The 13,603-nt window shown below is 39.8% G+C and overlaps 1 protein-coding gene across 1 annotated transcript; it reads left to right on the forward strand.

The window, feature by feature from the left end:
* The first annotated feature begins 2,863 nt into the window (after positions 1-2,863).
* Positions 2,864-13,467, forward strand: LOC108681777. The gene is given in 12 exon segments (XM_018170854.2): positions 2,864-3,105; positions 3,425-5,307; positions 5,491-5,677; positions 6,403-6,504; positions 6,573-6,837; positions 7,165-7,348; positions 8,978-9,169; positions 9,634-9,723; positions 10,042-10,139; positions 10,397-10,529; positions 10,826-10,912; positions 11,161-13,467. Coding segments are annotated over 12 exon segments (4,029 nt in total). The 5' UTR covers positions 2,864-2,921; the 3' UTR covers positions 11,785-13,467.
* The last annotated feature ends 136 nt before the right edge of the window (positions 13,468-13,603 follow it).

The following is a 13,603-nucleotide window of genomic DNA, read 5'->3' on the forward strand; positions in this document are numbered from 1 at the left end:
TTTTATACGGTACTTCTTTTCAATAATTGCGATCAATAATAATAATTGATAATAACAATCGCACATTAACGTTTTCAATACATCTAGGGTATTCATCGTTGTAGGTATTGCTCCCAAAGTCCCTTCTTCTAAAGACTAAAACATAGACGAAACGTCTTCATTGCTCAGAACTTGGCAAAGGCTACCCTCAGTTTTTTCCCTCGGTTGCTCGGCGTCTCCCCTCGCTACTAATTTGCTGTTGCGTTATGAGATAAAGCTACCCTCACGTATACATGGCTTGCCGTCGTGGTTGGGTGAGGAGCTATTCATACGTGTATGGTGAGCAGTTCTGCTCTCGTGTCACCTCTAATGCACATGAAGATCCGTACGTGGATACGTTATTTCTTGGTTCGACGTGGTCAGTACTCTTATTCACTCTAGTGATATTCTTTATTAGCTCATGATGCTCCTGCAAGCATGCATAATGGTAATACAAGTTTGCTATTCAATGATTAACTTATCGAACTATTTGTTAAGATGCAGCGCATATTTTCGGTTCTTCTTGCTCTCTTTTTGTGTACGCTTGACACCTGCACCGCGTGAGGCAAATTCGGGGCTCTTGACTCTGAATAGCTTTATCTCGATATTATGAGTAATTTTTCATGGGTATCTCGATCTTATAAGTCAAGCTACACATTGGTCTGTTAAACGAAGTTTCATGTAGAAGTCGAAAACTGTAGTATTTAACCTTTTATGAGGTTCCAGTCGTGATCAAAGTTGATCTTAAAAGAGTCTACCCTTGCGGAAAAAATTGAAATGTATCCATACAAATAATAAAGTTTTTTTTTACTAGTTTGTTAAACAGTAGAAATCATTACATGCTAGACATGACTCATGAGATATTTAATTTCTTAGTTAAATATTCTTGGTGCCTTATTTTCAGAACACGAATCTCATTATTGCTCAATTATGGCACACCAAGCTGTCCTTGCGATTTGCATTTGCTTCTTATACAACAGTAGCATTTCATTGCGTTGGTGCCTGTTGAGTAAGTGTTTGTCTACTTTTGTGCTCAAACGAATAAATGCACTTGAAGAGTAGCACAATTATTCCACCATTATTTTTTCATGTCTGTTTATTTTTTATATTTTTTACGTGTTATGGTCGAAAATTACAAGTAAATGACCCATTCGAAGCGCCACCTCTGACGAGTTGTACGTGAAATTCCCGTCGCGTCCGCCGTGTTGTGAGAAGCAACATGCCGCGCTGCTCTACACTGACACTGAGTGCCTCTGCAGATGAAGGCGCTCTACTGAAACAAGACTTGCGATGCCGCTGGTGTTGTCTTGAAAAAGTTAGACCAGAACTCCTTTGAAGGCAGAGCGCCTCTGCAGATGTAGGCGCTCTACTGAAACAATCTGCAGATGAAGGCGCTCTACTGAAACAATCTGCAGATGAAGGCGCTCTACTGAAACAAGACTTGCGATGCCACTGGTGTTGTCTCGAAAAAGTGAGACCAGATCTCCCCCGTGACTGACTCGAAAGGAATTTCCGTGACAAATCAAAAACGGTTTCGTGTGCATGTGATGTTGAGCGTAATTTATTTTGTTGGTACCATACTTTTTTACAAACCTCTCATCAATTGGTAGTTAAATACCTGAATGAACACCAAAGATTGTGCTAATTCAACTAATATCGTTAACTATACTTGTTGGTTAGGGATTTCACATTACCTATTATTTGAGGCAGAAATAGTTTCAACGTCTTCGAACGCGTACCAGAAAGTTATTCAATTCACTTATACTAACAACAGAAACTTGCTCAAAACGCTACTGTATTCTTGATTGTCTAACTTTATTTGATGCTACCTTGAAAGTTTGCATGATGACAAGTTGACAACAAAGCCGACTGCAGTCTTTTTCAATTATTTGTGAAAAAAATGATAATAACGGCACCTTGTGTTGCGAATTGCTTGTCAAACTCCGCTCATGATGCAGACTTCAATTCTTGTTCCTTCCTTCCCACGATATGTTGAGTCCGTAACTTTAACAACTACTCGAAAATTTCCTCTCTCCCTATAGACCGAAGGAATTTCCCACGCAGCCCATTTCTAAAAGTTAGCTTCCTGTTCAGACTGATGCAACAACCTTCCAACCGACAGCTTTTCTTTAGCAAGCGATACATCTTGCGGCATCCTCGTTAATTACTCTGTCTTCCAGATCTCTGTGTTTAAACCTACAGCAAAATTTGTTTTACCTTTATTTGAAAGAAGCTATGTTTTCTAAAAATGCAAATTTTTTCACTTGTATGAAAGTTGTATTATGCGATCAAACACAGTCTATTAGTACTCTTATGTCTGTCAACGAACAAAGTATCCGTAAGCCTATTAAACCGGGTCAAAACGTATTTTATTTTACTTTGAAATTCCATCGAGCATCGCAGTATGATCAATGCTTCAATTTCGTTTGTAAGATTTTCTTAAATAAAAACTATGCGAAGAACTTGAGTTGATTTCGATGATTTCACAGACTATACCCGTAAATGAAAAAACGTCCACAACGTTTATCTTGCTTCAATTATTTCTAATAATTAATTACTCTGTCTTTCTAATTGAAATTGAGCGCAGTGATTTCTACAATTTATGTTTATGTTGGATTAACGGGTCCGTTATTCCTGGTACATTTGCTTTGAAGATAAAAAACAATTATTTTTTTTTTTGTTTCATATCATGTCTATTACTATGTAACTCTGACTAATTTTTTCAGTTTCTTCAATACAAATCACAGAGCATATTATTACCGTATTGATATCGGGATTAAAACAACGGTTTATTAATTGAAAAATATTAGTAAATCGTAAAATTTCTTCGAATTTTATTTTAAAGTTGAGTATTTATAAAATATAGTAGAATGAAAGATCCTTGAAAATCGAAGATTTTTGGAATGGATATGGAGCCGCACCCACCTCCTATGGTGACCCGACCCCATGTCAGCTCCACGTGTGGGGGGCTCACGCGCCCCCGATCTGTGGATGATCTGCTAAGAGGAAGTACAGATCAAAAGGAACAGGCTTGTGATCATCGAAGATCAGCCCTAGATGACCTCGCGGAGTCGGAAGTTTTTGTGGGTAAGATAATTTTTTTCCGTCGAGCATTATTGAAGATAATATAAAGCCTTTGGATTTGCAATTAGACTATTTAAATGATAATCACACTTAAACTCTGCTACAGCAGTGGCGTTGATAACTGAAATTAATTTGAATGCAGAGTTTCAATTATGTGGTCATGAAAGCTTTAGGCGGCAACACCGTTTCCGAGTCGTTATGAGTTGATAATTCATTGCCCTTTTCTTTCTATTATCCATTAATAAGTGCAAGCTTGTTTCTTCTTCATTGTAGTGCATTTTTTGATAAATAAACTGCTTACACAACTTCTTATGTATTCCAGGGAGCGAAGACGAAGAGGAAGGATTGGAGACCATAGCGTCTACGGCTGCAGTCGCTGCTCTGTCCTCCAGCAGTTATCACGACGACACTCGGCTGCCTCTGCGCGCAGTTAAAGAAGAGGTCGAGGCAGAGGCTGCCGAAGAAGCTGCAATGCGTCTCCAAATGACGGTATCTCGTCCTAGCAGAGCTGGGCCGTCTGGACCTGGAAATTTCGGCAGCTCCTCCAGTATTCCAGTCATGAGGGATTCCAGCACATCTCGTGACTCTGTGAACGCATATGTTGTGCGTAATGGAAGTGCACAATTCGCTGAAAGAATCTCTAAAGAGCGTAAGGAAAACGTAGCTGGTTACTATTTGAGTAAATGTGTTGATATTTCAGAAGAACACATGCCAAAGCATCCCTCCAAAATAATTAATGGTTCAAACGGTACTGGTATCAGTACCCCTTATAATGGCGAAGTTGATCTGACTGATGGAATCCCTAATTATGTGGACTATGTATCATCAGACGAGCTTGATAATATAGATCGCTCTCCATGCAGTGAAGGATCACCACTCTCAATTTCCCTAGCTTCATCTGTTGCCTCGAACATGTCCATCGATGACACTTCATCGTCACGTACCGACACCTCATCCTTCACTGACACCCAAGACACCGTCATTGTCACGAGCCTGAAAAATATCGCAAATAAATCGGCTCTTAAAAATTCTACCAATGGAAACCGCGCCAGCTCGTCGAAACCCCCATTAATTGTTAAAAGTCGTGCAAGCGAGTCAAACAAACCCTCGATTGCAGAACCAAACAAATCTGAAAGCAGGTTAATCAAAGCATCAGCAATATCACAACGATTTGATTCATCTTCAAAAATTCAACCGCGTGGAATCGCACGCACCGGCAAAAACAGTCCACGCCTGTCAGAAAAATCTCAACTTGACCTAAAACGGTCGGTGGGAAATTCTTCACATGATAGACGCCCTTGCCGAAATTCTGTTAATGCTGTCTCAAATGTGGCCTCACGCTCGAAAACGACGGAGTGCGAACTGAATAAAAAACCAAAGGCTGAGGTAAAATATGATTCTAACAGAGATTGTAAGCCGACTGATTATAGATTCGGGGCCCTAGAAAATAAGAAGATAGAGAACTCTCCGAGAGTCGATGCATATGAGAGCAACACGCTTGGGAGGAAGAAGAAAAAGCCTGATAAAGAAGTCAAGATCAATACTCACTCATGGCTGCTCAGCGATGGTCGGGAAGTGGAAAAGTATGGCACTATAGGCCGTAAAAAGAAAATACGTGAAGCGGGCGACGGCAAAGAGGAACCCCACACATCATTGAGCAAGGAAAGCAAAGATACTCTGGACACGTACGCGACTCTACCGCGACGTAAAGCTCGGGATATGACAGCGCGTTGGCGAGAACAAAACATGGTGCAAGGTTCGGACGCCTCTGTCGTAAATGTTCCTCGCATCAAAGTCTTGTGCTCAGATGAGAACGCCGAATTTAACCAAAAGCCTCTTCGTCGTTCCCGCTCGATAGGCAAAGGAGAAACGAGTCGCTGCGTTCAGTCTTCGTCGTCGCAATTGTGTCGATCTTCTGCCAGTTTTGCTCGATGCAGCCCTAGAGTGGTTCCTCGGGCAAGTCCTATTGCGTCCCCTCGTCTAGCGGTGGCAACTCAAACTCCTCGCAGTGAAAGGACTATAATATGCCTCGAGGTCTCCATACAGACGGCGCTCACAGGTCGAGAGGTCGCTGCTGCCATGCACGCCCTTGCAAAAGAGCGCTTCTCAGACGAACTTCACACGCATAGACAGAAAACGGAAATCATAAGAGAGTTGCCTCCACCTCAAAAGCCGCAAGAGACAAAAGTCAACTCAGCTGTACAGGTGATATTTTATGATCTTTCGTAGTTTCTAAGCTGTTAAACGGGACCGCATATTTGCGCAATTACTTCTATAGAACGTTATTTATTCTTATTGAAAATATTATCAATCGAGAATGCGAGACATACTTTCCATTTTTCATTGCATTAGGAAGTCAAAATGTTAACTATTGCTCTGTTATTGCAGGTGGACGCAGGTTGGGGGTCTTGTAATTGTGGTCTACGCCGAGAAGTAGCCCGGTCTGCCGAGGCTGAGGAACTGCACAGGCTACTGACGGAAGAACGTCTTGCTAAGGACGAGGTGCAAGGGGAACTCGATCGGACCAGTCAGAAGATCAAGGACATGCTTGCGTCTATGGAGGGCGTTGAGAAGGGTGAGTGAATAGAAATAGATTAGTAAATGATTAAACATAGAGGAATTTCTTTGAAAAAGAACATTTTACACTACGTAGTTGTAGCAGATGAGTAAATTTGTTCGAAATTCTAATAACAGCCGGAAACGGTACTACAATTACGAACAAATTGAGCTAGCGACCATCAGAAATGTTCACTATATACTGTAGGTATAAAATGAGCCCAAACTTGTTTATGAAATGTTCCATGGTAAGAAGTTATTAACGAATAATAATATGCATTTAAAAATTACTTTTTAAAGATAACACTTCTAAAGAATCCAGTGTCTCCGATGTTACACGTGTACAATGAATTTCTAATTTTGTTTTCATATATTAAAAAATATTTAATTTTTTAATTAAGCAAAATCAAATGTTCAAAATTATTTATTCTGTCAATTGATTCATGTGTTGTCTCCGACTTTACGCAAGTGTGCAAAATTTCAGATAGATTGGACAGGTAGAAGTGTGTTAAATATTGGTTATAAGATTTGTAGCAGACAGACAAGAAATGAAGTTAAAGGGAAGTGAGAAAACGCTCAAAACCGTCCCTTATTATCCAGTTTGACGTATTACTAAAAGTTTCCAGTTCGTTAAGCAAGTTCGTTGCCTAAAATATAATTGCTTTTAAATTCCGGCTTGCGAATTCCTGTCCAAATAAAAAGTCATACTGTAGTTGTCATATATTTGTCTTCTAATTTTTCCAGAATTCAACGAACGCTGCGATAGTCTCATGGTTCTCGAGAGTCAACTTCAGCATTCAACGCAGTTCAACACTCGATTGCAAGACAGATTGTCGAAGTGACAATGTATTTAAATTAGGCATTTATCTAATTTGGTGTAATATTTTTACGAACTGCCTAAATTAAAAATATAGGCTATTATATTCATGTCAATTTTCAGGAACTGACAATGTGCCAGGAGCGGGAACGTTTACTTCAGCAGCAAGTCGCCGAGCTCGAATCCGAGTCCCGTGAACTCGCCGAGTTTATGAGCTCCGAGAAAGAAGCGCTCACTGAGTGCCTGAGGGAGGCTGAGGCTGAGGGCAACCATCTGAGGCAGCTCTGTGAGGACCAAGAGGCGCAGATTCTCACCAGAGAACAGGAGGCTGCCACCCTCGTTAGACTAGCCGACGAGAGACGGTGAAGCTAGAAGATTTAGCTTCATTTCATTTAGTGAACATTAATTTTTTTCACAAGTTTGGTTTAGACTATTATCAGGTTATAAATGTTGAACGTTAATTACAGTTTCAACTGGGATTTTTTTCTTTTTAACCACTCATTAGAGATTGAATTATAGTTGCTACAATCGCCAGACTAATATAGAGACTGGTACGTTATTTTTCAAATCATTTTTTTAATAATACCTTCTGTTTGCTGATTGTTTGACCCGCTAAATCTATAAAAATGAATTTTCAGTAGAATTATCTTTTAGAAATCATTGATTTTCTAATTCTATTTCGGCTGCAGACGAGAAGTAGAGGCGCTGGAGTCGGAGCTGCAAGGTCTGCAAGGCCGCACCAGGGACATCATGGTGTGTCAGGGCGCTCAGGTCTCATCTGCCGCGGTCACGCTCTCCAACCTGGCTGTGCGTCTGCAGGCGCTCACATCACGCCTGCTGCACGACTACTGCGTCACCGAGACTGATCTCACGGTTAACTATTGTCACAGGCTGCAGTTGTGGTCAATAGGTTGAGTTGTGGTTAAAAGTTCAGTTGTAGTCAGTAGGTGGAGTTGTGGTCAATAGGTTGAGATGTGGTCAATAGGTTGAATTGTGGTGGTCACTGGTTTGAGTTGGTCAATGGATTGAGTTGTGGTCAATGGAACTGATAAGTTTATATCATGTTTCCACAGTCGGTATAATCGAGATTAGCTGTGATCATTTTTGGCGATAGTGATAATCTGTTGGGAGCTATGATCATCTGTAGAGTTGCGATAATAGGTTAGGCGTTTTGATTATCTGTAGGTGGTTGCGAAAATCTGCAGTGAGTTGCGATTATCTGTAGTGAGTTTTGGCGTGACTGTAGCACAGTGGTTAGCACAACTGTATGCGCAGTGATGAAGATACCGAGATGAGAGAAGCTAGCCGTGAGTTCGAGCCTCGAGGAGCTCAGCGCATTTCTCGGTGCCGCTGGTGCGCCGTCAAAGGTGGTGCTTCCAGCATGGCTTTAGATTGGTGTCCCTAAAGAAACTCGGGGTACTAGTTCCATGGGGGGATCTTTAGGAGGTCTTAGAGAGAGTTGTATCTTCTGAGACGTGTTATTAGTTATGCTCCTATTGTATTGTTGATAATGTTGTGATCAAGAGAAAGTGTTTCTCATTGAATGATTCAATCCTCCCGCATCCAATGTTTGAGTTCGTGTCGCTAAAGTTTTCATAAAAATGGACCGAAGCGTCTAACGTGCCTGCTTTAGTTAGATTAACAGCCAACCAGACGCAATAAGGTCTGCCTCTGGGTCAGCTAGTGTGCTCTAATAGATTAACGCTGTCAGTCGCGTCGTGCTGGTCAAGCCGCAAGGTACTTACACGAGTTGTCTGGAAATATATGCCCCGTGCTGATCTCGTCTCTGTTTGTTCCTCTCTGTAACTGCTCTGTCGAAATTTTCCTCAATCGACTTTTACTATTCAATTGACGATAGTTGGTGTATTTTAAAATGAAGCAAATGATCGTTTCTGAAGAACAAATTTCAATTGTTATAAATTTTAAACTAGATTTTATTCATCATGAGAACTCGCAAATTTGACTCTTCCTTTATGTGTCATGACGTAAGACTCATAAGTAAATACGCAGTATCGTTTTGCTGCACTCTGTTTGTTCTAGCGTTAACCATTTCCTTTTAAAAGTCGTGTCTAACTAGCCAATCATTGAGAACTAACTTTCTATGTTTGTAGTGTGCATAGTTGCATATGGTGTTTTGACGACCCCGAAAATATTATGAAAAATGTTCTCAAAATTTTATGTGTATTTTAATTGCCATATTCATTAAATTTCTATCAAATAATTTCCTTCGTTCTGCTGTGTGAACCATCCGTTGAAACGGTTGTAGTATTGGGCAATCAAGTTTAGGTTGACAAACATAGGTACTTATGAAATGTACAGTGAATTTTAGCCACAATAGTATGTGATTTAAGTCATTCCAATGGTGCGTCACTTTGCAGATTTTTTGTGAAATCGGAAGAAAAATCTTGCCAATTGTCTTATGGTATTTCAATATCTTACCATTTATATGTTTTGCTCCCTACATGTAATTTATATTTACGGTCAATTGTGTTCTGCCATCAGAATATCGTCACGCCATCAGAATCGGACAGCTCGAACTCCTCTTCCTCGACCACGTCTCCCGAGCACTGCCCCTCGTCTACCCTGACCCGCCCCCGTGTGTCCTCTCCTCGCAAGGGGCCTGCTTCCTTCATCCACGCCGTCCTTCACGCCCTTAGAGGAGGGCCCAATGCTAGGGGCTCCTCCGACAAGCAGGTGCTGAACTTGAGTCTTAAACTTTCTCTTCGAAAGAGATGGGAAATCTGGACTTTTCTAATAGTCTACGACTCTAGGATATCGTGAACGATTCATCTTAAAGAATATCTATTCAACCAACTGGAACAAATAAAAGGCCACTGCAATTTCATCATGAATTGAGTGCTCATGTGATAGAGAGATTTGTGAATAAAATCTATCAAGCTCGAGCTCGAGATTTGTCAATTTTCAGTTGGTGGTGGTGAGTTTTCCATTTAATTAATAAATTGCGTTCTTTGTGTTTGCCACCAAACATGCCACAAAAATTTAGGCGTGGTGATTTTTTACCATTCTAGCTTCTACGTGTCAACCATTGAGCATCATTTTTATTATCTAGTCAATGAATTGCGACTAATGTTTCGCTGTTTATGTTATACCCATTGTTTGCAAAACAGCTCTTGCTAACTTCTTTTTCATGTTTACAGCGAAACGATCCTAATCCACAAGATGGCTCCCAGGACAATGCCCTTGCGACTGAAACCAACGGTGAATCGTCGCCGTCGCTAGTGGACCAGGTAATTATATTGCTTGAAAAACTATATAATTTCTCTTCCTATTTTCATTATCGTAATACACTGAATCATCTCTTGACTTTAAGTTCAAAAATTTGGTTGTCATGATACAATTTTTTGTTTAACGATCAACCACTGACTTAGTTTTCCCTACTCAAAATGTTGGATGCTTTGAGAATGAATGTATAGAATTTCACGGTCATAAATGAATAACAATCTTCAACAGTGTGGGAGAATCGTTTCATAATTTTCATTATTGCGGTGGTTGAGGTAATTTACGCAGATGATAGTCCCCTGGTAATGTCGTTCGTATGTGTGCAGGTTGAAGAGGTTGACTTGTTACTATCCCGATTCTTGAAAGTTGTCTGCGTCCTCAAGAACGACTCCGATGCGACTCTTAACGAGCTTCAAGAGGAAAAGTACGTCGAAGCTATCGACTCAAGAGGAATAGGGCTGTCGAATTTCATCGCATTATCAAATATCTTATTATTTTATGAACATATAGGTTTATACTTGACCTCAATAAAGCCATGAAAGTTGAACGATTTTATCATGTGGATGAGAATCCTTGTTACTGCTAAAATGTAATAAATATGATGCTGCAAACCAAGATGATTCATGCATGCGGTTGGTTCATGCATGTTTCGTAAGTGCTGACGTTTCTATGTTGTTGCAGTGAGCGGCTGAGTCAGGAAGTGCGCAGTCAGCAGCAGCTGATCGAACAGCAGCAAGCTGACAACGAGGTGCTCGCCAGGCTCGAGACGCGCGCTCAGAGGGACCTCAAGGCGCTGTACAAAGCTACCGAGAAGGTGAAATTTCCCATTTCCCATGAAATTTCATTCTCAAATTTCCCCTAAGGAAAAATGCCTAGAGATGATTTCTCATAAAATTTTGTAATTGTCAGAAACAATGTCGCAACTCGTCGAGATTGTTTCCTCAAAGTTATCGCATTATCACGATTCACTAATGATACTTACAATGTTGTTACAATGTTTTGTATCTTGTTAATGTTTATAACTTTCAATATTTTTCTCTAAATCTTATCAGAAATTTGAGTCTGTTTTGATTTTTATCAGTTGAATATTCATGAAATTCTTTCCTTTAGTTGCAAGGGAGTGCGGATACCTCGTCTTCAGAAGGCGTCGCATCCACGAACGTCACTTCAGCGATGCTGCTGAAGGCTGCGTTGCAGGTATTATGCGGCTATATATCTATTAAACTTATTTGTAGAACGTTATAAGTTGTACATCTCGTTGGAAAGATCAAATATAACGATGATATTTGATTTGATACCTGAAGGCCATTCAAAAAATATGAGCATCAGTATTCAAGATAAATATTAGTCAAATCTTTATTATTTAATTCGTAGCATGTTTTCCAAATCTTATTACTTAACTTTGAAAATTGCATTCGAGCCATAACTCGATCATTACTTTCCAGACTCTGGAAGATTTGCCCGAGTTGGTGTCAAACCAGCCGCGACTGAAGCACCTGCTCAATAGTCTCCGCGCTCACTCTTCCCCCACGACCAAACCTCCACATTCGATCTGCTCATCAGCGAGCGGTGTTCTCGAGCTACGGATCAACGACTGCGACTCAAATAAAAGCGTTGATACGAAGAAAGTAAACGAGGCGATTTATGCGATCAGTGATAGAGATTCAAAATCTTGTGTTCAATCAAACGACGCCGTTCTGAAAGAACAAAAATCTGTCGATCACGAATCTCCGTTGAATGGAAGTGTGACCTCGCACCCTGACACATTAAACATCAATGTTAGTTTAGAAAATGGTACATCACGTACGAATTGTGTTCGAGAATATTTTGATCTTAACGCTAACCCTCCTTCCGATCCATCACAGTTGATAAGTAGCGATGTGACTGACAAACAAAATCCACCTGCTGAAAATAAACTGGTCTTGAGTCCTCTAATAGAGAATCCTTCTAATGGAATAACACCTCCTCGTAAACTTTCCCCTCCTAATGGACACACTTCACCTTTGCCTCAAAGGTCAGCTCTTAATTTGGCTCCTCAATTTTTGATTCAGGCGGAGACGCATCTGTAGGTAATGTCTGCTCCACTTATAAGGAAGCAATATTGTGCGACATTGCCGCCGCTGCAGGCCACACTTTTCATTGCAATTCTGCATCGCAAATAGAACCAAATACTTGGCATTTGAACGCCAAAATACAAATGTTGAAAATTTTATGCATTTAGCATTAGAAAAATTACATACAATTGTTGGACAGTTTTATGCTTACATAATTTTGTGGACGGATCTTGAATTTGGCGACTGGTTGAAATTTTGTGTCGGTGACTTGCAGTGTTCCTGTTGTGCGCTGCCAGCACATAATAAATATCGTGTACTGGTCCTACAAATCTACCAGCACTGCTACGTTGATAATCTACAGGAAACGATATGACATTCTGTCCCGCAGAACAGTAAAAAAATGCATAATTTTTTCTTTTCAAGCATAATGCGGTAACGGTCGTGCTCTCATTGGATATAATTTTATACGATACTCTACACTTTGATTTGAAGTGAACCTATTATCATTATGTAATCTACTAAGGAATCTCGAGCTGCAGTTATGATTGCCGATTTACATAAAAATAATGTCCTGCGTAATGATGAATGAACCCTCAATTCTCATGAAGCTTGAGATGCTAATTCGAATCACCTGAAGTCTATTTGCATCTTACAGGTTATGCCTCATGGATTTTCTTATTATAAAATTACAGAATATATAAATGTATAATTGTTCGTCTAAGCGCATTATCCATGTCTTAGAACCCTTTTGTGTTTCGAGTTAGTGCTCCTCTTCCTTGTAGTGCGGATAAACATTCCGAACGATTGTTTCGCAAATATTCAGCTAACTTGTATTCTATATCGAGGAATTTAACAAATTTTTCTTCAGTGTAGTCTTCATGTAGTTTAGAATTTACTCGTGGTAAGTGTTCACAATGATATTCGAATTAGAAATGACTTAATTGTCTATAGGAACATGGAAGTTTACACTGTCAAACTTTGAATCATTTGTCAAACTTCTCATTTTGTTAAAACTTTGCATCAAATCTTGATGTATTCAATTATATGTATGGAAAATCTGATTATCGTTCAAGCTAATATGAAAGTTTGTAGCTACTTAGTCGTTAATTAGTAAAATGAGTAACTATGGATAAGTGTATACTTTTGCTCTGCTCACAACGTTGCCAGAACTTATCCGAACTCTGTGATTGGTTGTCGCCTTCGCTAATAGCCATAAGTTAATCCATTGACCAAGTGATCCATGTTGAGTAGTGGGATGTAATGTAAAGTGATGACTGAAACGAATATTTTGGTTGTCTTGTCACTATTGCTCATGATTGTCTTCTGCGTCAGAATGTTATCTTTAGCAGCTTGCAATCGTTGGTTTGGTTTCTATTTTCGCATTGCAAAACTCGCAAACTGGACAATATATGTATTTGTTGAGTGAAATTGAAAGGGAGATTTTACTGTCCATTCATTTGTTATTATTTATCGACTCGTATAGCAACTGCTCTGGTAGACGCTTAGCAGCTCGGTTGCTGCAACTATGACAGCGTTTATGCTGAATTTCGTTTTCTGAAGCTTTAGTTCACCAAAGAAAATTGATCTAAGTACCATTCGTTACTTCTTATTTTTATCCTTTGGTTGTGATTTTATGATTCTTGGAATAATTTGAATTTTTGTTCGATAATGTGCACTAAGAATGGAAGTGATATATAATAGTTTGTTTCATTAACAACCTTTGGCTGCATTTTAAGTCTGATCTGAAAGTTCCCGTCTTCTTGGTTTACCAAATTTATAGCTGACTATGAAGGTTATCAAAAGATTTACCTATCTCCTGTGCATCATGAGCTTG

Source organism: Hyalella azteca, unplaced genomic scaffold, assembly GCF_000764305.2.
Source record: "Hyalella azteca isolate HAZT.00-mixed unplaced genomic scaffold, Hazt_2.0.2 contig15776, whole genome shotgun sequence".
NCBI classification, from domain to species: domain Eukaryota; kingdom Metazoa; phylum Arthropoda; class Malacostraca; order Amphipoda; family Hyalellidae; genus Hyalella; species Hyalella azteca.